Source organism: Camelus ferus, chromosome 33, assembly GCF_009834535.1.
Source record: "Camelus ferus isolate YT-003-E chromosome 33, BCGSAC_Cfer_1.0, whole genome shotgun sequence".
NCBI classification, from domain to species: Eukaryota; Metazoa; Chordata; class Mammalia; order Artiodactyla; family Camelidae; genus Camelus; species Camelus ferus.
The window spans coordinates 10,319,193-10,343,244 of record NC_045728.1 but is presented as its reverse complement, the minus strand read 5'-3'; the positions used below and the strand labels follow the sequence as shown (position 1 = coordinate 10,343,244).

The 24,052-nt window shown below is 46.8% G+C and overlaps 1 protein-coding gene across 1 annotated transcript in view; it reads left to right on the top strand.

The window, feature by feature from the left end:
* Positions 1-24,052, top strand: part of POU2F3 (POU class 2 homeobox 3) — a 74,251-nt gene that overhangs the window by 42,107 nt on the left and 8,092 nt on the right. The window contains 9 exon segments of the mRNA XM_032472372.1: positions 10,738-10,987; positions 13,419-13,524; positions 14,715-14,817; positions 17,079-17,161; positions 19,520-19,702; positions 20,136-20,277; positions 21,935-21,957; positions 21,959-22,072; positions 23,595-23,756. Coding sequence (XP_032328263.1) covers positions 10,980-10,987; positions 13,419-13,524; positions 14,715-14,817; positions 17,079-17,161; positions 19,520-19,702; positions 20,136-20,277; positions 21,935-21,957; positions 21,959-22,072; positions 23,595-23,756 — 924 coding nt within the window. The 5' untranslated portion in view covers positions 10,738-10,979.

Below are 24,052 nucleotides of genomic sequence, written 5' to 3'. Positions count from 1 at the left end.
CAGTACAGCTTATCCTACAGACTTTTAAAAAGATAATTATACCACACTCTTAGCTTACATGTTCTTAGAGTCAGTTAACGCCTCTCACATCTTTTTAAATACAGGCTGTTTCCTCAACTTGTACAGTCAATCTTCATATTCTAAGTAAAGGATTTTTACATTTGCTCTTATGTTTTATCTTCCTACTTTCTTCCCTTCCTTGCACATTTTCAAGACTTTTTTTTTTTAAGCCTTGATGTCTTTGTGCAAGGAATTGGCTAAGCCTGCTCCTCATACAGAGATTTATTAAGTGTGCAGGCTACGCACATCTTCATCCAAGGTTCTGGTAACATTCTTAGCAGGGCTGGACCACGAGCAGAGTCCCATGACATGCCATTGGAGACGTCCCTCCTGGTTGGCAGTGATTCCTTAATCAACCCTATCTCAGCCCTTGTGACCCCATCCTGACCTCCGGATACTTGTGTGCATACAGTAATTATAGCATTCGCCTGATCCTCGTCTCTAGGACCACTGTATAAAGGGAAATGAGCCTAGCTTGGCAGGACTTTCTAAATCAGTGTGATGCAATGGAAAGAGGGTTGATTCTGGATCTGGTCGGATCTGGGTTCAAATTCCAGCTCTGCCACTTTCCAGCTGTGTGGCTTTTGAGAACTCCTTTGACTTCTCTGAGACCCAGTTTCCTATACTGTAGGATTATCGAAAGTACTTTTGCATCAATTCCTCATATGTTTAATAAGCACTTACTAAGTGACAGGCCAGCAAGATAGGTGTCCCAGGTGATAAATCTGCAGAATCATTATCTTCGTATTGTTTTGGTAACAACAAAAAAAAGGAAAGCCTTTCTTCGAATAGGGTTTATGGACATGTGAGCCTTAATCCTTGAGACCTGAGTAAGAATCACAGGTTACTTTCCTTTCATATGTAGGGAAACAGGCTGTCGGAAAGTCCTTGGCTCAAGTTCACTCAGCCTTTTGGTAACACGTTTGGTAACCACTCCTCAGCCTTAGAGAATTTACTCACACTTGTGTGGGTTCAACCAACGATTGTGCCTGGAGTCCTGTCCCAGGCTAATAGGGGTAACAGGATAGATATGTACTCAATAAAAATTGAACCAAAGGGGCAACCCAATGTCAAGCAGAGCTACACGGAGCCACTGCAGTGCCTCACTTATCCAGAGAGCCAGCAGCCTCGCCTACTTAGAACCCGGCTGAGAACAAGAAGGAAGCAAAATGAGACCTCAAGCCAGACGCTTTCTCTGGGCCTTCAACTTTTAATTTTAGAAACAGTTCTAACGAACTTAATTATCGGGGTTTTCTAGCCCTTAGCAAATAAATGTTGCACATTTGAGCTGGAATAGGGGGCTACTAGAAATAAGCATACCAACAGTAGCAGATAAAAACCTGATTGTGAGAAAGGAGGCAAAAATCCTGGAAAAAAGCAGAGCTGCAGGGGGGAAAAAAAAAGCAATTCGGGGCCATTTAGTGCTACTGCCAACAGAGACCAAACATTACAGTGTCCCTGAGGGCATGATTGCTTTTAAAAAGAGTTCACAATTACCACTAAGTCATTGACTAAATTATCTTCCAGGTACTCTTTAAGGGAAAGTAGAGATGTATAAAATATTTTTTAGCAAGAGCTCTTCAAAAATGAAAACAGTAAGTATCTATCCAAAACTGAAATAAAGGCATTGGAGCTGCAAGGAACCAATTTCAGTGGCTGAAAATCCACTTATTTGGGGGAGGTTTCCTTAGGAAATCCTAGGATTTTGAAAAATGTGTTGAGTTTTTTTTTTTTTATTGAGATATAGTTGATTTATATTATGTTAGTTTTGGGTATATAACATAGTGATTCCCAATTTTTATAAATTGTACTTCATTTAAAGTTATAAAATATTGGCTATATTTCCTGTGCTGTACAATATACATGTTTATTTTATACACAGTAGTTTGTACCTCTTAATCCCCTACTCCTATCTTGCCTTCCCTCCTTCCCCTCTACATTGGTAACCCTAGTTTGTTCTCTATATCTGCAATTCTATTTCTGTTCTGTTATATTCATTCATTTTTTTTTTTTAGATTCCACATATAAGTGATAACATATGGTATTTGTCTTTCTTTGTCTGACTTATTTCACTAAGTATAATACCCTCCAGGTCCATTCATGTTGTTGCAAATGGCAAAATTTCATTCTTTTTTATGGCTGAGTAATATTCCATCACGTGTATGTCTGTGTGTGTGTGTGTATATATATATATACACACATACACACCACATCTTCTTTATCCATTCATCTGTTTGAAGAACACCTCAGTTGCTTCCATATCTTGGCTATCATAAATATTGCTGCTATGAACATTGAGGTGCATGTATCTTTTTGAATTAGTGTTTTCATTTTCTCCCAATGTATACCCAAGAGGGGAATTCCTGGATCATATAGTAGTTCTATTTTTAGTTCTTTTGAGGAATCTCTATACTATTTTCCACGGTGACTGCACCAATTTACACTCCCACCAGTAGTGTATGAGGGTTGCCTTTTGTCCACATCCTCACCAATATTTGTTATTTGTGGCCTTTTTGATGATAGTCATTCTGACAGGTGTGAGGTGATATATCATTGTGGTTTGGTTTGCATTTCTCTGATGATTTGCAATGTTGAACATCTTTTCATGTGCCTGTTGGCCATCAGTATGTCTTCTTTGGAAAAATCTTTATTCAGGCCTTCTTCTTTTAATCAGGTTTTTTGGATTTTTTTTTTTTTTAATATTGAGTTGTATGAGCTGTTCACATATTTTGGATATTAACCCCTTATCAGTCATATCACTTGCAAATGTCTTCTTCCAATCAGTAGGTTGTCTTTTTGTTTTGTTGATGGTGTCCTTTGCTGTACAAAATCTTTTAAGTTCTATTCAGTCTCATATGTTTATTTTTTGTTTGTTTTGATTTGGGTATTTTGTTGTTGTTTTGCATTTGGAGACAATCCAAAAAACATTGCTACGATTTGTTAATGGGTGTTCTGCCTCTGTTTTCTTCTAGGAATTTTATTGTTTCCAGTTTTACACTTAGGTGTTTAATCCATTTTGAGTTTATTTTTATACATGATGAGAAAATGTTCTAATTTCTTTTAAATGTAGCTGTCCAGTTTTCCCAGAGCTATTTATTAAAGAGACTATCTTTTCCCCATTGTATAGTCTTGTCTCCTTTGTCATAGATTGAATGACCATAAGTGTGTGAGTTTATTTCTGGACTCTCTATTCTGTTCCATTGATATATTTTTCTGTTTTTGTGCCAGTACCATACTGTTTTGATTACTGTAGCTTTGTAGTATAGTCTGAAGTCAAGGCACATGCTATTTCCAGCTTATGCTTCTTTCTTAAGATTATTTTGGCTATTCAGGGTCTTTTGTGTTTTCATACAAATTTTAAAATTATTTCTTCAAGTTCTGTGAAAAAATGCCTTTGATGTTTTGATAGGGATTGCACTTGGTCATTTTAACAATATTAATTGCCTTGGTCATTTTAGCAATATTAATTCATTTAATATTGAATTAGATTGCCTTGGTCATTTTAACAATATTAATTCATTCAATCCATGTACATTGCCTTGGTCATTTTAACAATATTAATTCATTCAATCCATGTACATGGTATATCTTTCCATCTGTTTGCATTGTCTTCAATTTCTTTGATCAGTATCTTATAATTTCTAAGTACATGTCTTTTACCTCCTTAGGTCTTTTACTAGATATTTTATTCTTTTTGATGTGATTTTAAATGGGATTGTTTTAATTACTCTTTCTGATAGTTTGTTGTTAGTGTATAAAAAAGCAACATATTTCTGTATGTTAATTTTTTTATCCTGCAGCTCTACCGAATGCATTGATGAACTCAAGCAGGTTTTTGGTGGTGTGTTTAGGATTTTCTATGTATAGTATTTTGTCATCTGCAAACAGTGACAGTTTTACTTCTTCCTTTACAATTTGGATATGTCATTTATTTTTCTTGTCTTGTTGCTGCTGCTAGGACTTCCAAAACTATGTTGAATAAAAGTGATGAGAGTGGGCATCCTGTCTTGTTCCTGATCTTAGAGGAGATGCCGTCAGCTTTTTGTCACTGAGTATGATGTTAGATACGGGCTTGTCATATATAGATTTTATTATGTTAAAGCATGTTCCCTCTATGCCCACTGTGTGGAGAGTTTCTATCATAAGTGAACGTGGACTTTTGTCAAAAGCATTTTCTGTATCTATTGAAATAATCATATGATTCTTTTTATTCTCCAGTTTGCTAATGTGGTGTATCACATTGATTAACTTGTGGATATTGAATGATCCTTGCATCCCTGGGATAAGTCTTGATTTGTGGCGTGTGATCTTTTTAGTGTATTGTTGGATTCGGTTTGCTAATATTTTATTGAGGATTTTTGCATCTATGTTCATCAGTAAATATTGGCTTATAAATTTCTTTTTGTGATATCTTTGTAACATTTAGGAAGGCTTCCTCAGAAAATCCTGGGAATTTGAAAAATGTGTTGAATTTTAAATCAGATAACTTGAGTTCAAGTCAGAGCTCTCCTGCTGCTAGCCAGTTCAAGTTCCTTGGTTAAATCACTTACCTTTCATAAACTTTGTTCTTCTCAACCGTAAAACAGGAATAACATCACCTGCCTTTTCAATCTCATGGGAATATTCTGAAAATCAGCCAAAATGATGTGATTGAAAGTACTTTGTAAACTGTAGAATATCATGGAAGGGTGTAAGTGAAGTCTGTAGGCCACATCCAGGTGTTGCCTGCTGGGCGACAATGACTCAAAATGTGGTGGAAGAAGGAGATGGATTCCCCATTATTGCTGAAAAAAAAAATTCACACACACACAGCACGCATCTCTGCATTTATGTGTGTTTATTTAGATAATGTGCCCCTAAACCTTTCAAGACTTCCCTTTCACCGGGTGAAAGAGGAAACTATAACTAACACGAATACCTCCTAAGCTAAAAACTTCTATACAGACTTAGGAAATTTTGAGTGCCTGTTTTTAATCTTAATTTTTTTTTCTGATTTAAAATAGCATTTACCTTTAAAATTGTGAACCTTGCGGAAATATTTGCTTTAGAAAGCGGATCCCTTCTGGAGCCCTAACTACCTTCCACTCCACCTTTTATTAGCAGTTGGAGTGGCTATGGTCTTTCAGAAGTTCTTCTGTGTTAGTTCTTTCAGTCCTACAGGCATTCAGCAGAGAATTCCTGAAATAGTCCTTTGTTGTAAGGGATAAACCTTTAGTGGTGGAAATAGATTTTTTTTCTCCTAAAAACTCTCCCTACTGCCTCCCCCTCTCTCTTCTTGCTGTTTTGGCCTCAGGCATGTCCTCATCTGTTCTTACCTAGACTATTAAAATCAACAGCTTTTTCACTAGTTGCCTGGCTTACAGTTGTCCTCTTTTCAAATCCATGTTCCATATAGCTGTTAGCATAATCGAACTAAACAAAAATCTCACCACATCACTGCCCTTTACTCGAGTTACGCTTTTCCCCTGAGTCCAGCCTCAACTCTTTCGCATGACCCACAGGGGCTCTGTCGTCAGGCCCCGGCTGCTGGCCCAGGTCTCTCCCGCCCCCCGCTGCTACCGCGCTGCATTGTTTGTGGCTCCTGAACAGAAAGCCCTGTTCCACCATCTGTGACTTCGGACACACTGCTCCCACTTGCTGGAGCACCCTTCTTTACCTTCTCCTGGTGAACCCCTCTTTATCCTTCAGGGCTGCTCAGAGGGACTTGGCTTCTGTGGAGCCTTCCTACCTCATTCCCCTCTGTCTAGCGATCCTCTGCCCTGACAAAGCCAATCCCAGCCTCTCCATGAGACCACCGGACCTCCTTCTCACTGCTATAAGTACTGCACTGTAGGTGATTGCTTTCTTTAGTTGCTGCCTCCTAATTAGTCCAAGAGGTCCCTATTTATCTTTGTGTCCCAGTTCCTCTTGGTGTACAATAGGTGCATGTTAAATGTTTATTGAACTAAACTGAGCAAGGGGACCTTTAGGGGGCAGGAAAACCTCTGTTTAAAGCATGCCACATGGAAGACCGTCTTCTCCACTGCTGTTGGAGCAGAACTGGTGTCAGAGGGCCACAGAGGCGCCTCGCTCTGTTTGGGGTGCCCCAGGAATGCAAGAGCCAGGGTCCTCAGCCTTACTTAGAAGATTATTATCAATTATGAAGGTTACCAGGGAAAACCATTTAAATGCATTTAAGGCCAGTGCTCAGGCTTTCAGAGACAGGCTTCCAGGTCACAGGCAGTCACCCAGAGAATGCCAAAAAGAATCCCATTCAAAGTCTACTTTCAATAACTATGTAGGTCCCACATACATGTACAAGTCCCAGGCTACACTTGTGGGAATGTTCGCACCAACTGTGCATTGCACATGAAAGCAGCATGGCCTGCAGGGGAGGCAGAGGTCAACAAGCTCGTTTTGCTTTTAAATTGAAGTAGAGTTGATTTAAATGTGTTAGTTTCTGGTGTACAGCAAAATGATTATATAGGTTATTACAAGCTTTTGAATATAGCTCCCTGTACTATACAGTCAGACCTTGTTGCTTATCTATTTTATATATAGTAGTTTATATCTGCTAATCCAAACGCCTAATGTATCCCTCCCCCTCTTTCCCATAAGTTTGTTTTCTATGTCTGTGAGTCTGTTTCTGTTTTGTAAATAAGCTCACCTGTGTCTTTTTTTTTTTTTTTTTTGATTCCGCATATAAGTGAGATTATCAGACTAAGTGAAGTAAGTCAGACAGAGGAAAACAAGCTCATTTTCAGGTGGAAAATTCTGGGTGGGAATACACTGGGGCTGCCTTGAGTGGTACAGGCAAGAGACGGAGACCTAGAGGCTAAAGACCCAAATAGAAAGTCGGGCTCCTGCTCTCCCTGGCTGTGTGATGGGACATGTTACTTAAAGTCTCCTAGTCCCGTTTTGTGCATCTGTAAAAATGATTTGACAAGATTATTTCCCGCATTGAATTATCATGAAGAATAAATGAAAATACATTTGAAGGTGCTTTTTAGTCTCAAAAGTGCTTTTAAAATGTCACTTTTTCTGGAATTAATCTGTGCGGTGCTTCACAAGGAAAAGTCAGGTGCTGTGTGTGCTCGTGTGCATGTGTGTCCAGGACAAGCCAGCATCGGTCCTTCCTTTCAGTAGTCTACTTTGGACCCCAGAGTGAAATGTACCCTGGCATGGGGATTTCATGGCATGACTGAGCCTTCTCTTTGCCCTGTCTACCTCTCTTCCTCATGGTGAGGGAGGGAAAGAGCAAATATCAGTGCCCTGGAGTTAAGTCGTACATGTGAGAGTCAAGGGAACACAGAATGCTAGCTCCCAAACCCAGCGTATTAGGTTACACATCAAGTAGATGTGTCCTTTATCTGTATCTAAACTTTACCCTGTGGAGTAATTGAGAGCTCTGAATCGGGAGTGAGATTAAATCTTATTAGCACGATGGGATTAGGGTTACTACTCAGTTACTACAGGAGGCAAAAGAGGCAAAATCATTAGCAAATAGAAATAGAAGACAGAGCCATGCCGCAGGGCCGTGGAACAGACCGAATGCAGGGTGGGGAGATAGGAGACCTGTCCTTTTGAGCCCTGGCTTAGTCTCCAGGCCTGGCTTGGCTGCAACTCTAGTGTGCTGCCCTGAGCAGGTGATTTCTCCTCTCTGGACTTTAGGAGTCATAGCTGTAAAACGAGCCATTTGGTCCAGATGATACTACATTTCCTTCCAGTTCTAATGGGGAAAGGAGGGACCCAACACTCGTTGAATGTCTGCCATGCACCTGGCATGATCTGCACTAAGCTACCTTGAAGAGTCTGTGATTCTATGACTCTCACACAGAGGTCAAGTTTATGTAGAAGAGCTATGGAATCAGATACACTTGGATTGAAATCCCCAATCTATTAGTTACCAGCAGTGTAACTTTAAACAAGGTTCTTAGTAGTTCCAAGCCTCAGTCTTTTCATCTGTAAAATGGGTCTATTGACACAATACACATACTCTGCTCACACGCCTACTCCCTTTCTCTCTTTTATACATTATACATTTCTGAAGTAGATTCCAGCTAGTCTACTTTTGTGGAGGAATAATCTAGGCCTTGAGAGGTGAGTGAAGTAACTAAATATTAGATCATGCAGGTCTTCAGAGGCAGGGATGGAGCCAGAAGTCAGGTCTCCTGGTTGATTCTGAGCCTTGTGCTTATTTCCTGGATGTCTTATTTCTCCCCACATGTCTTTGCTCTGAAAAAGCTTGCAAAGTCCTCCCAGGATAGGCAGTCCGGAGGTGTGCAGGAGAATCCAGAGTGATGGCAACTAGCATCCACACACCAGAGGATTCCCAAGAATAGCCCCTGGCAAACAGTTTGCAGAGTTTGGTTCAGAGACCTTGCTCAGCCTTTCTCCCCCCAGCGCACCCCCACCTCCTGCCACTCCACTTACTGGGGGGGCAGAATAGCCACCTATGTGAGCAAATCAACAGTAATCTGCTCCTTCCCAGCCAAAGAACCAGAGAGGGCAGCTCTGTGATCTTGTCTACCAGGCAGACGACCAGGGGAACAGGGTCAAAAAAGAGAGCTGCCATCCATCCAGCTCACCACTGGAAGCAGATGCCACTGGCGTCTCTAGACGACTGCAGAGCGGTACAATGGTTAAAACTGTTTAAGCCCTGGGCACCATAAGACACCTGTGAGGATGTGTCAGCAAAGACAACACAGCCCCTTCCTTGAGTCTTTAAACTCGAATTCGCAGACCTATACGCCAGAGGGAGAGGAAAAGTTTTATGGGCTTAAAATGATGGGGTTTTCTCAGACCTGTGTCAGCACTAGCAATGTTGCGTCCTGAGAACTGAAGACAAAGTATTAAATAACATCCCTGATAAGCTTGTTGCATTTCCAGAGAAGGTGCAAGCAGGAAAAACAAGGATGTCTCTTTGGAAAGCTTTTGGGGAAGGAGCAACTCAGCATGGCCCCAGAGACCCATGTGTCCTGGCTTCCATCACTCCTTTGTCTAGAAGGTTGATGCTGTCGGGGAGAAGGTCCCCGTGCGTGTGGACAAAGGTGCATCTAGGCTGGTCTGTGTAGGTCTGACTACAGACCAGGGACTGGATGAGGCCATCTCCCCAGCTACATCCCAGAGACATCCAAAGATATATCAAGAGCCATGGAGAAAGGAGAGACCCCAAGCGGAAATATAGCCAGTATCTCTTAAGGGACTCTCAGCCTTACTCACCTGAGATGAGTTACTTGCCTGCCTCATTCCACTGCTTGGAATATATTTTTAGGATCTTTTCATGAGCAATATGTTTGCCAACCCTTTATAAATCAGTTACAAAACAGAAACTCTTCTTCACTGCTAAAGAGAAGTATAGAAGTGGGGGAGAAAGAAAAAAAAAATCTTGCCTGTAATTGAAGGCAGGTTGGGAGATGTTCATGCTTTGAAATTCTCCTTCTTGTGAAATGTTTATGAAACACTTTCCACAAACGAGTTATGCAACTGGAACTACAGCTTTGATCATTTTCCTCGCCAGCGATACATTCATTAGTGTTGGGCTGTCTTCCCCCCTGAGAGAGGGCCATTTGAAATGTCGTGGGGAGGGGGCTAAGGCTGAGTACCCCAGCCCCCCATGCCCCATCACGTGACCCCAGATGGTTAATAAGGAGGTCCAAGTGGGTGTCTGGGCTGGAACATCGCCTTTTCCGTCACCTGTGGTCTGTTCTCTCTCCCATCCCTGGGGTGTTTGTAGTATTATTTTGTAGAAAGAGCACCCAGGGACAGAGGGCCGTCCCCTTGTCGGGCTTTTGCTCGTGTCTTGTTACGTAACTTCACACCTATCTCTGAAGCACTCCTGGCCTCTGTGAGATGTGAAGATAAACACTTGTCCCCACACCTCCTGGCTGGGAGGTGAAGCCAAGGTGGGAGTGTATGAAAGGTTTCCAGTTCCTCAGAAGGGGCTCTCTCTTCCCAGAAGGAGGCAGTTGCTTTATAAAGTAGGTGATGTCAGGGAGTTCGCTGGGATTAGAGAAGATAATCACCCTTGATACCTTTTTACCTTCCTGGTCACTGCCCAAGACTCAGTGTAACACCTTTGCACAGGCAGTGGGTGGAAACGATCCTAAGCTGAAGAATCATGTCTAATAGATGGGCAGGATAATGGACAGCTGTGACCGGGCAGAGCCCTCTGGGGCAGCCCATGACCCCAGGGGTTAGTCCATCTCAAACAGGGCCTGGAGGAAAATTCCACTTGCATGAGAAGAAGCACCAAAGGGACCTGGGAGACACTCTTCACGATTCCAGGCAGGCTGTGGGTTTGGTTGGGTTTTCACAAGTACGGGGGAAATTGGGTTTTCATCCAATTTGCCTCCGGTTCTCACATTAGAAGTCAGTGGGATCCAACAGAACACTCTCTATCTCTCATCTTCCCCATCCACAGCCAACACCCAGTTGCCTGGAAAGGCTCCAATCTTTTCCATTCGACAGCTGTGAAAGAGATTTTTTCAGGATTTGGAAGGGACTTTATTTCTTAATTTCTTAGCTGCTTAGCCCCTGAACTCTCAGAGAATTGTCGAAGTGTCCCGGAGGCAGGAAGAGTTCCTGATGCGTCTTCTTCCCTTCCCAGTCCAGCTCTGCTCTTTCGGAGCCCCACCGACCGAAGCAGAGATGTCAGAACTTGTCACAGAAAAAGTCGTCTGCTTTATTGCCTTTCAGATTTGTTTGCTTAGGGGCGTCTTCTTCGGGGGTTACCGTCAGCAGCTCACAGCCGAGGGGTGAGGAATTACAGAGTAAGAGGTCGATAAAGCAAAAGACTCCGAAGAGTAACGTACAGAGTGGTCCGAACACGCCAGGCTAACACCCAGGGGAACCTGGGGGCTATCAGGCACTTCATTTTCAGAAACGGAGGTCTGCAGTGCCCCTGAAAGGCTTCGGAGGGCAATTGATCCGAGAAGCAGATGAAAGCGTGAGTTTTCTTTTATGATGGCTCTGGTTTCTGAAATTAAGTGTTGCAGGAAGACCTGGCACAGATTCTAACAGATAGCACTCAGGTTGGAGGCAAAGCACATGTTTTCCAGCTCCGTCATAGCTGCACCTCCTTATCTCCCCATTGCGCATAATGAGTCTATAAAGGAACCCTGCCACTTGCCTCCTAGCTGGAGCTGAGCCAGGCTGCCTGCGGTGGTTCCACCAGCGTGCTTCAGCTCCAGTTTTCCGTGTTCTCTCTCTGTCCCCCTTCCTCCATCCTGCCTCACCTGTCCCTGGTCAGGGATGAGGGATGCCCCGGGGGCAGGAGGGGGCTACAGAGCGGAAATGTGGGGAAGGGAGGCTGGACAAAGAGGCTCTCTGCCTGAGTGAGATCTCCTCCCAGAGCAAACCTTCAGCTTGGTGGTGGTTTGAAATAAGTAGTTTATCATCTATTTCTAGCTTTTTAAAACCTGCTAACAAATGTTCCCCCGGAATCTAGGATATGAAAACTCTAATTTCTGGGGGAAGAACTAGGACACCAGAGCTTCTTATCTGGAGATGCCAAGAGTGGGTGGAAGAGCTGAAGGGCACTGGGGGTAGAGATGGGGCACTGGAGATCAGTCCTGGGTGGCAATACCTTTCAAGTTTTCAGAATGTCTAACTCTCTGCCCCTCACCATGCTACCCCCGTCACCCTCCCTTCCTCCAGAATTGTCTACTTAGGTGAGAGAAGAGAGGAGTGATTTGTAAAGATTGTCCCTAAAAGAAGTGTCCTCTTCCCAGTTTTGGTGCCACCAGGACTTCCTGGTGCTGTTTAGATCTGCCTTATCTAAGAACTCCGCAGCAACCTGGACTAGCCAAGTCTGCCCAATGCACTATGGAGCTGGAATTTATAATTCCACTTTAGGGTTGAAAAGGAGAGAAATCATGCAGCATCATGTAACAGCTGGGGAAACCAAGTCTCATAGAGATAAAATGATTGCTCAAGGTTACATCACAATTTAGAGTCAGGTTAGGACTGGAAACGAGTTCTAGCTCCCTGTTCACTGTTTTTCTCACTGGATCCTTGTGTATTTCCCCACCAGAGGATGGGGAGATGGACTGTATTTGTGTGTTTTACTCAAGTAACACGCGTGGGTACAAGGCATTTAGGACATTTGCTCCCTCCTCTTTCTCTGTCACTCGACAGAATCTTCCTAACTCCCCAAGAGAACACTTTCTTTAGTTACGCAAAGAACCATTTTTCCACAGTGATTAAGCATTTGTAGTGCTGTTAGTCAGAACTTTTAACTGGGTTAGACTAACGCAGACAGGAGTAATTCTAGGATGTCATATAGACCAAGAAAATGGTTTAAACCAGGGTCCCTATGGCCATGAGTTTCCATCAGAGGGCTCCCCACTGGTTTTTAATAAGGTGTGGTCTAGATCCCATGCTTCCTGCCATATTATAGGAATTCAAAGTCACTTGCATAGTCCCTACTCCCCCCTCCCCCACAATGGACTTCCTGAAAAGCTGCAGGAGGGTTGTTGTTCTCAGGGTGGGAGGAGGGGTGGGCACAAGTAATGCTTCCTGCCCTGCCCTTGGACACCTGGAAAACCCACAGGTGGGTGGCTGGTGCTGTCACTGGAGGGTGGTAGAGGCTGGAGAGAGTTTAGAAACCACCACAGGCCCCTCAGGCTGCAGTTACAGCAGTGACTGTGGAGAAGACACGTCCCCGCCTGTAGGAAGATAGGCGAGGACTGTCACCCAAGCCACACAGGCAAAGAGGCCAGCTGCAAAGGCAGCTCAGCACCCAGAGGACAGAGAAGTGAGGAAAACAAGGAAGATGGAGGTGAAGCTGGTTCCCAGACTTTGGGATTTCGTGGTCCAGGAAAATTAAAACAAAACAAAACAAAACAAAAACAGAATATAAGAGAGATTGGTAAAGGGTTGACAATTTTATTTTTACTTTGTGAGCTGGGGAGTTTTGAAAATATCATTTAAGATCACCATCATTTTATAAAAGAAATTCTAACACACCACTGCCCCCCCCACACACAAGAAAAAAAGACCATCACCTCAGAATTTCAAAGAAATGTTTAAAGTCACTACAATATCCTTATCTTTTTGGATTTCAATGAGGAAGAGCATAGACTGCGCTATGTACCAGCACAGGCCCAGGAATGGTGTTCGGGAACTAGGGATCCAGGTGGAGTCCCCATCCTGAAGATGGTTGCTCCAGAGCACCTCTCACCTCTGTCTCTCGCAAGCTGCCCTGGCCCGAAGGGCACCGCAGGCAGGGAAGTCAAGCTGCAGCCCAGCAGGCACGGAGCTAGTTCTTCTACACCCTGGGCTTGTCACTCATTCCCGCCTCGGTCCTCCCCGAGTTTCCGTCCCTGTCTGCCTGGGATGACTCAGAACTAATGCTCTCCTCCTGCCTCCGCTCACAGATTAAAACATGAGGACCTCAGTGACTCCCTGCAGCAGACCCTTTCTCATCGGCCATGCCACCTGAGTCAAGGACCTGCCATGATGCCTGGGAACCAAATGTCTGGGGTAAATGCCAGCCCGCGTCAGGGAGCCCCACTAGTCTCAGTGGGCCAGTGAGTTTAGGTCAAGCCTCCTGCAAAATGCTTGACTCTAGACCTAGGTCTCAGTGACTCCACATTGGGCTAAAGAATCCCCTGCAGGGACTGTGAAAAAGAGACTCAGAGTCCTGCGGTGGGGGTTACAGAATCATCCTCTACCTCTCTGGGAGAAAAAGGAGCCAGTCGTGCCAAAATGATGGCGCTAGCAGCTCACAGGCTGGCGTATTCCAGCCACGTACAGGGGAGCCCCGTGATGACTGCTCCGCTGCAGTTACAGCGTTTCTGTCCTCAGTGAGCCCACTCTCCTGCCCCAAGGTTTTGCCAAACTAGAACGGAGTGCTGGGGGGGGAATAAAGAGGCACCCGGAACAGTAACAACAGATGTCTGAGGGCCGGTGTCCACGCAGAGAGCCCTTTTCTTGGTCTGGATTCCCCGGGCAAGAAAGAGCCTTCTCTGGAATGCATTATTTCTTCACTTCTTTGTTCACCGAGGGTTTACCAAGCCTTTTCTTTGTGTACAGCCCTGTGGGGTCCCAGAACCCTGGGAATCTAGATCACAGAGGATTCCCAGGTCCCTCAAGTATTGAGAGTGATATTACCCTTTGGGGGACTAGTGGTAGGAACCCAGGGGAAATGGACTTTCTGTTTAACCAGATTGGTTTTATTAAAAACCAGTAACTTGCCCCTTCTTCCAGGAAAGGTTCAGGCCCAGGAAATGGCTAGGACATGGCTTTTAGCATAATCAAGTGACATGAGCTCTTTTTTAATTGGGCAATTAAGATTGCATGTCATTTCTAGGGTAAACCTCTAAGAGATGGGTAATATTCAGTCTGTGCCCTTGGGGCATTTACAGACTAGTTGGGAGACAGGACTGACACACACGAATGCTAAATATCAAGGCAAGGTTTAAGTGACAACAGGTTGCAAGGCACGCTTGGCTGAGTGCAGGAGCAGTAACACCACCAGCATTCATGCGGCAGCTACTGTGTGCCAGGGGTACCCAGGGATACCCAGAGGCTCAGGGCAAGGTCCCTGCAGCAAACTCTCAGAGTCCGGAGCTCCATGGGACAGATGGGCAGCGGGCAGATGGAGCTTCAATTCCCGGCTTGTAAATTCTGTGATGTGCGTATTTCCCCCTTCCCTGCCCCTCTCTGGACAGGACGTGCCTTCCCTCCATCCACTCCAGCAGCTCGTGCTGGTTCCGGGACACCTCCAGTCTGTTTCCCAGTTCCTGCTATCTCAGACCCAACCTGGGCAGCAAGGTAAGAACCCTGGGGCTTTCCAGCTAGACCGAGTGCAGAAAAGTGTTGCCCTGCATGCTGGGACCCAAGTGTGGGGCGTGGGTGAGTGGCTCACCCTCTGGTATTATGAGCAGCTTGTCCACCTCAGGGCCCAGGGGCAGGACCTGGTCCTGCCCCTGCGGGCTGAGCCTCCTCTGCTTCCCTCTCCCATCTTCCTCAAAGCCATTATCAGTTGAGACAGAAGGTGCTGCCAGGGAGGCAGGGCCTGGGGCAGAACAAGGAAGGAGAGGCTCCTTGGGAAATGTAGTCCAGAGAAGTCCCAGTTCCTTGGAAACCTTCCCGGGACGAGAATGCGGATTCAGACTTTTAACCTGGGGAAGCTTGCCTGGAATTCTACTTGGGTAGAGTGGCAGTGCCACCCACAGGCCGTGGAGAGGGTTTTCAGGTTTTCTTTAGCGGGGACGTTACTACCGGAGAGATCTCCTCAGCCAAGAGCAGATTACAATACTCATAACAAGAGCTAACATTTCTTGAGCGTGATATGCCGGGAGCTCTTCTGAGTGATTTTCCTGACATCTTTCAAAATAACCTTGCGTAGTAGGTGGTCACATTATGTCTCCGGTGACCTACTAGAAAGTTCCGTGACTGTCAAAAACCCACGTTCTCAGCGCCTGGGTTCACCTAGAAGTGCTGCCTCTCCACCAACTCGGGCTGAAAATGATGCGGGAAATAGAAGCCTCTCACCATCATACACATCCCAAGTAGACACTTCGGAAATCCAGAATCTAAATAAAAGGCAGCTCTGCCTTCTGTCCTTCGCACCTGCCCAAATTATAGTTATCCGTAGCTTCCAAGGCACCCTGGAGTGTTATGATGATGATGAATGAGAACATATGTGAACCTTTAAGCATCTACGTTAGCTACACAATATATAGCATATTCCTGGGGTGAGAAAGGGAAGATAACAGTTCATTCTGTTTCTTTTTAAAAAGTTGGTGATGTGAAAATGGCCCAGGCATATAACCGATGAGGTCAGTGTATGACACACGGGGGAGAAAAACAGTTTAATGTTTGGAATCAGAAAAACTCATTGGCTAAGAAAAAAAAAAGTCACATACTGGCTGGGTGTCTTTGGAAAACTTATCTAATCTCTCTGAGGTTCTGTTTTCTCCCTAAAAATGGAATTATTGTGAAATTCTACCTCACAAGGTTACCGAGGGTTATTGGAAATCATGCATGCGAAGGGCTTTTGTCCATTTCAAAATGCAGTGCGAACGTTCAATTACTATTAGTGCTGAAGCCTCTGACTCCCGGTACAGGGCTCCTTACAGAGCTTTCTTGCCTATGTACTTTAATGAGGAAAAATTAAGCCTTGGCTGTTTTAGACTGAGGAGCATGACAGCATCAGTAGGGGCTGCACATCAGTGACCCAGAACAGCTTAGGGACAACAGAGACCCCGGGGTGCTGCTCTGTGCCACGTGGTTGGGGTGACCTGCCCCCTTGTCTGCTCTGGTAGTGTGATGGCCCCATTCCTGCAGTGACAGGGAGAATTCCTGGCTGTGGCTCTTCCCAGAGCAGGGGCCACTGTCACGACCACCAACCAGGCAGAGCCCTTCAAGGGCAGTTTTCCTGGAGAGGGATGGAGAAAGCGGTCCTAAGGCAGCGCAACAAGCAAATATAGTCCATACCACCAGCTCGAGTTTCCAGAGACTTGGCCCCCGCTCCTCCCTTCTCTCTCCACCCTTCCTCCCAAGTGTAAAATGTCCGGGTTCTGCCAGAGCCCCCAGCACCTGTCCACTGCCCTTTGGAGCTGAATGGCACCATCTCCTTGATCTGATCTCCCTGAAGATTTGGCAAGGCCTTTGTAGCCACCCCAGCTACTTCTGCAGGCAAAACGGAAACCCTCAGCTCCAGCTTGAATTCTTAGGAGTCACCCCATATCTCCTTCCCTCTTGGATTTCTTCAGCCCCAGTTATCAGATCCCAGAGCAAGCTGCCCTGACCCTCCTCAGTCTTTGCACCACTCCAGGCAGGCGGGCAAGCGGAAGGACTGGTCTGGGGACCGGTGTTTACACCTGTTTGTCTCAGTGTCTGTTTCACCTCCACCTCTGTGTGGCAATGCTGCCAGTGCCCGTGGGGGCCTCTCTACAGGGCTCGAAGTGGGTTGGAGGGACCTGATTGGGGGGGGGGGGCAGGTATCGTGGCTCCAAAGCTCTAGAGCATGTCTTTCAGCTGGCCTGGATTTTATTTGTTTGTTCCTTTGTTCCTCCCCTTTCACCCAGGTCTGCAGCCAAATCTTCTCCCCTTTCCACAGCAGCAAAACTCGCTCCTCCTCCCGCAGACTGGGCCTGGCTTGACGTCCCAGGTAAACACCCATGTTCTTCCTGTCTCCTCTAGGAATGTCTCCGCTCTTGATGGAGTTAAGCTCCTTGGTTTCTCCCGCCTCCTTGGTTTCTTCCCACCTTCTCAGTGGTGGGCCTACTGCTCTGGGAGGAGGGGATAGCAGAGGATTATCCCTGTTGGCACATGGGGAAATTCAAACACAGCCAGGGGAAATGACTGACCCAGTACCAGCGGTGGAGCCAGAATTAGAACCCAGAGATTCCAGCTCCTGGGCTAGCCTGCTCTGTAACGCAGGCACTCTGAGTATTCCAGCCCTGATCAGACCCTAGCATCACTCTTCTTAGAACCAGGGGTCAGCCAACTTTCCAGGGATGCCATGGTGACCACCAGCCCTGCCCAGGTGCTCTCAAGCCCTAAGTTGGAGACCACCGTCCAATAGGCCTGCTGTCCCAAGAACTCAAAGCCAGGGTCTCTCTGGGCCTCTCTCAAGAACCACTCTTCTAGACTGCCTCCTGCAGGGACACATGTGCAGGTCAGGAGGACTGAGGTCTGCAAGAGGGCCATTAGCAGAGTTTTGCAGAGCCCCAGGGTGCCACACAGCACCTGTTTGCCAATTAGAAAAAAAGGCACCTCTTCTTCTGGCCAGACGTGGCCTCTTGCCAGAGACTGTGGTTTGACCAGAGCAGCAGGAGCTGTATTGTAGCTGCTGCCCCTCCCCTCATCTCGGTGCCCTCCGTGCAGTTAATAACCTGCATCGCTGCATGAGCTGGCTCTGCAGAAACGGATGTGTAGGAGAGCTGGGAATGACTACAGGCATCCAAATGTCCCTTCTCTGTGCTAAGATCCCCACGGACCACCAAGGACCCTGGCTTTACAGGGCTAGAGAGGCCACTGAAGGCGTCTGGAAAAGGGGAGGGTGCCATCTAGTGGCTATTAGAAATGGGGACGCCAGAGTCCTGAGCTCCTGGACTTCCTCCTGACTGCTCTCCTCAGAGTCTCATCCTCATAGACTGAGACCTGGAAGAGATCTTAGAGCTGAAGATCAACTCTCGCGTCTTATAACATGAGAGCCCGGGCAAGGCTAGAAGCAGAGAGACTGTTCAGAAGGGTATTGAGATCATTGTGGGCAGCAGTAAAGGGACTGGCTTAGGGTTGTGGCAATGAGGATAGGTAGGAGGGGGTGACTGAGGGATGTTTGGGGAGGTTAACTCAATGCAATGTGCCACCTGATTGAATGTGAAGTGGGGAGGGAGAATGGCTAGCAAAGAATCCAATAAATATTTGTCAGACACAAGAGCAAAAGGATTCGTGAAAGGAAGCCTCAGAGAGGACGGAGGCTTTGTCCTAAGGGGCTGGTCTGTGCTACCCACTCCCCACCAAACAGGATCAAATCCTAATGGTTTCAACTCCTTCTGTTCTAAAAGACCTTCCACTGGGGAAAAAGAGTCTCTAACTCCTCCCTGGTCATCATGAGGCTGCCTGTCTGAATGGTAACCCTGAGTATCTTGGAAGAGGGGAATAAAGTTAACCCCAGGCTAGGAAAAGAGAAAACTGGGAAGGAGAGAGGAGGTGGACTTAGGTCACATTATCCACCTGAGCAGCGGCCCCTGCACCAGACACAGTGTCCATTAGGACCCCAAGCCTGGGTTCCATTCCTTCTTTGTGGACGAGCTGGAGTTACTCCTGACCCCAAATGGGCACAACGGGGATCCCAGGTGGAAGGGTCTGTTTCCCTATGAAAATAAACTAAAGAAAGACTATCTCCTGACAACCACAAATGAGATCAAGGTGAGCTTAGGTAGCACTGGAATAGCTTTGATTATTAAAAAAAGACAAAATGCTCACATGAAGGAAAACGACGGTTTAGAAAGTAAAGTGGCAGTCACAGAGTCTGGAATTTTATGGAAATTCTATGAATGTAGTGAGCCTCAGATGTCATCTGCTATCTTCAGTTAATGCCCGTTGAACACCTCAGCTACTTTGCTTTGTGGAAAAGAACAGACAAGACAAACAACCTTTTCCTCATCCCATTCTGGAATTTGTTTTGGGGATCTTTGTAAACAAGCCTGCTAGCTCCTTTTATGGTGGAAAACGAAAGGAGGAAGTTACCTGCTCAGAGTCAAACAGTGAGTCATAGACTAAAACCCAGAGAGGCTACCACCTCCCTGTCCCACACTCCTACTGTTTCTACCCTAGCTGTTCTAGCTATTGTCTAGTCCCTTCATAGAAAATCCAATTTCCACTTCCACACCATTGAAATAATAGGAACCCAATGTATCCAATCTGTCATCCTCTAAGTGGGCCTATTGGTACAAAATATCAGAAATTGCCATTTGATCTGTTGACTGTTTGTGGATTTCCCTGGTGTGTCCCTTCTCAGGCAGTTGGGCGCCCTGGGCTGCCAGGATCCTCTTTAGAACCCCATCTGGAAGCGTCCCAGCATCTCCCAGTGCCCAAGCACCTCCCCAGCTCTGGAGGGGCGGATGAGCCCAGCGACCTGGAGGAGCTGGAGAAGTTTGCCAAGACCTTCAAGCAGCGGCGCATTAAGCTGGGCTTCACACAGGTCTGGTTTGGGGCCAGGAGATGGAAGAGATCAGGTTGAGTGAGTAGAGACTGGGAATCCCAAGTGTAAGTTTCAAGAGTAAGCTAAGATTGACTGTGTTTGGGGCAAGCTCATCGTGTTCCTGTGGTCCCTGAGGATAAGGTACAGTTGCCATTGGTAGGGAGACCAGGGACACTGCTGGCAGAGAGGAGAGGAATGAGAACCAGGCGAGGCACTAGGCACATGGGCACACTCAGAGCCCATGCAGAGTCTAGGGAGAGAAAGAAACCAATGCTCCATCTTAGAGAGAAAAAACCAGGACGGGAGCCAGGGTGATGGTCAGGTGCTCAAAGGATCGCTGGGTGTGTGATAGATGCTAGGGTGGTGGGGGATGTGGACAAAGAAGAGAAGGAGCCTGCCTCTCAAGTTCCTCCCTCTCCACCCCTACACGCAGGGGGACGTGGGGCTGGCGATGGGAAAGCTCTATGGCAATGACTTCAGCCAGACGACCATCTCAAGATTTGAGGCCCTCAATCTGAGCTTCAAGAACATGTGCAAGCTGAAGCCACTGCTGGAGAAGTGGCTGAATGATGCAGGTGGGCCTCAGCGACACAAGGGTGGAGGGTCTGCAGGGAAGGGGCTGGTGACCTGTCTGTGTTGGGGCTTTAGGCTGTCAACACATAACCCCCTTTCTTCTTCTCCTGAGACTGGAACCCACTGAGAATAAGACACAGGAGACAAGCAAGTGGAGACGAGAATATCAGCTCCACTACTGATAACACCATGGAGGACATGGCTTTATGCCGTGGCCATGAAGACCTTCCCCTTTCCGTAGCTTACGCCAGACCCACCCAGCCCAGACCTTTGGACAGCTCGCCAGAGACAAGGTTGGGTCTGCAAAGCAAACCCAGCGTACCCAGGTAGCTGTCTAGACTAGATCTAGGTAAAGGGGATAGGAAAGTGGGTTCTCTAGGGTCTCCTGGCCGGAAGGAGCAGTCACAGGCACAACACGAGGTCTTTATCTGGCTAATTCTTGAGGACGTTTTCAGAGGGCAGGGAATTACTGTGAGCTAGGCTGGCTGGAAGGGCTTACAGCACGAGTGGGGTCTGCAGGAGGATTCAGTCAGGAGTGGTGGCCTGGCCAGGAGGTCAAGGGGCAAAGCCAAGGGCAAAACGTTTGGAATAATGAGTGAAGGAGTTTGGTGTCATGGAAAAGCACGGAACAGGCTTTCTCAGCCACGGTGTTCTCCGTGTCCTGGGCCAGACGATGCTTTGTTGAAGGTGGAGGGCCTATGACTTGCAGGATTTTAGTAGCATCCTCGGTCTCTACCCACTTAATGCCGGTAGTACTTGTCCCCTGTTGAGACATGCAAAAATGTCTCCAGATACTGCCAAATGTCCCCTGGAGGAGTGGTGGGAGTACAGAATCGCCCCTGGTGGAGAACCACTGGTCTAGGTGGAGAGGGAGGGAGCAGAGCCAGGGCCAGGGCTGGGCTCTAGTCAGGAGATACAAGTGGGTTAGTGGTTACTGTGGAGAAGGAGGGAAGAGGGGGTGGGCAGTCAAGGGTGTGTCTCTCTGGGAAGTCCCTCCATGTAGAAACACGGGAGGGGAGAGGAAGCTCCCCTCAGCCGACTGTCCCTTAGGCAGCTTTTACTGGAGCTCTGAAGTGAAAAGTATGATCAGAGAGTCTTCGAGTCTTTGGGAAAGGACATTTCAGATCATTTCTAGTGCGGTCCCCTATCTGTGCGTGAATCCTTCCTGAGGGTCATCCCTGCCTATCCATCTGACAGTGTCAGCTCCGACACTAACATGGAAAAGGAAGTGGCTTCTACACCAACATTTGGCCCCCAAGTGTCATCGCTTTTAGCTCAGAACACCAGTTCCCCTTTTCCTCGTTACTCACATCCAGGCATACTTGTAAAAGACAGACTCATGAGTGTTGCTTGTAGGAGCTCTGCCTGCACCCCCTCACACCCACACATGCCGCTGATGTCTGGGTGTCCCTGAACCATGACCGCAAACACTGGAGGCACTGCTGTGGGAGGCGTGGAGGACCTTTGCCCAGAGAAACGAGGAGAAGCAGGATTCCTGGTCTGTCCTGGCTCCCCTGCGGCGGGGAAGGGGGCTGGTCCTGACAACGCCACTGCAGAGCCCACTGGGAAGGGCCATTGGACCTCAGGTCCGACAAGGCAGAGCCTGAGCCGGTTGCCTTCCCTTCTCTGAGCCTCCCCTGCTCTCTCACCTCCCCGCAGAATCCTCTCCGTCAGACCCCTCAGGTGAGCACCCCCAGCTCTTACCCCACCCTCAGTGAAGTGTTTGGGAGGAAGAGGAAGAAGCGGACCAGCATCGAGACCAACATCCGCCTGACTCTGGAGAAAAGATTTCAAGATGTGAGTGGCTCCTTTGGGTGGGAGCGGGTGGGCCGACTTGCACAGGTGGGTGAGCAGGTGCACACAGGCCCCTTGGCACCATACACCTGCCCTGGGAAAGGGTAGAAAGCAGAGACCCACTCCCTCTCTAGGCGCCCAGGTGTCTGAGTGAAAGGCTGGGTTCCAGCAATTTCCTCCCCCTCTGACCCTTCTTGCCCTGACATCTATTTGGGGCCCATTGTCCCTCCCGCAGGGAGATTTAAAGAATAGGGTATAGAGTCCCAGAAGAGAGCGTATCTCTGTGTCCAGCTGAGATAAAGGGAGCAAACCCAGGACATTGTATGTAAGTTCTTTTTTTTTTTTTTTTTTTTTGCATTGTTTTGTGCTTTTCAAACTGTAAATGTAACAAATGCTCATTGCAAACAATTTGGAAAACACAGGCAAGTAGGAAAAACGTCCACCGTCAAATGCCATCTAAATATGTACCTTCTATTCCTTCTTCTATGCACATCTAAATACTTGTGATCATATTACATATGTACATTTTTTTTGAACTTGCAGCAAAAGCATATTCTTGAGTCAGGATGCGGAAGCTAAGAAGACCAGCTATGTGCCCCTTGGGAGCTGGGGGAGAGATGAGAGATAAACAGGTGTGGTCTGAGCAGCTTCTAATCAGGATCCCTTAGGTACCAGCCTCCAGAGCTTCCATCCGCACCACAGAGATCCCAAAGGATGGGCTGGTGGCCTAGTTCCCCTTGCAGGCCCCAGGCCTCCAGGACAATCTGCCCCTCTAGCAGATCGTCCAGTGCCTCTGACTCAGGATTTGATAGCTCCATCCTGCTGGCAGGATGACAAGAGCTGGCTTTTCCTTCCAATTAAGTCTCTTAGAGCAGCAAGAGTAAGGGAGGGTGTAGAAGGGAGAGAAAGGGGCTAAGATCACAGACTGGGTTGGGGTGGGAAGGGTCAAAACAAGGGAGTGATGAATATATATTTGAATAGTATATATAGGTATATATATATATATCTCCCCTCTGTAGTCCTGATGGGTCCCCTTGTTTTAACTTTATCATTTCCCATTTTGATATAGACAGGAAGAAATGACATGAGAAAAGGTTGTCAGGTGATGAGGAAAGAACAGGGCAGAGCATGGGATCTGGGGAGTCTGCCTGCCCCACATCACTCAGCACTGGGCTCCTCTTCTCAGAACTTCTGGAGGAGTGGGAGAAAAGCCTCTCCTCTGTGTCAGGGCCTGTGCGTTGCAGTTGACACACATTTTCTCATTTAATATTCTCAGTAATCCCTATATGGTTGGCATTATTACTCTCCTTTCATAGACGTTAAGACTGAGGCTCAGAGAGGTTCAGAAAGTTTCCGAAGGCCACAGAAGAAGTGCTAAAGACAGCACTCCATCCTAGGTCAAATTCTAAAGCTTTCCATCCATCTGTCGTTCTGTCCTGCTTCCTTGGGTCATCTGTCCCCCACCAGCAATTCTTGATCCTGTTTCCTCCTCCTCCTGACGACTCTACCCCTTCGCTTTCTGTAGAACCCCAAGCCCAGCTCAGAGGAGATCTCCATGATTGCAGAGCAGTTGTCCATGGAGAAGGAGGTGGTGAGGGTCTGGTTCTGCAACCGACGCCAAAAGGAGAAGCGAATCAACTGCCCGGTGGCCACGCCCATCAAATCACCCATGTACAGTTCCCGGCTGGTGAGTGGCCAGAAGCCAAGCTGCCTGCCAAGCACCGGGGGAGATAAAGCCTGGAGGGCAAAGAGTTTTCCCATCTATGTGTAGGTTTGGTGATGTGTCTGTTCAGACCTTTTGCCCATTTTTTTCTTTTTCTTTTTTTTAATTGAAGTATAGTTAATTTACAATTTTGTGTTAGTTTCAGGTGTACAGCAAAGTGATTCAGGGAGATGCTCTTTTAATAGAGGGGTGAGAGAAGACCTCTCAAATAAGGTGACATTTGAGCAAAGTTCTAAATATTTCAAGGGAATGAAATATCT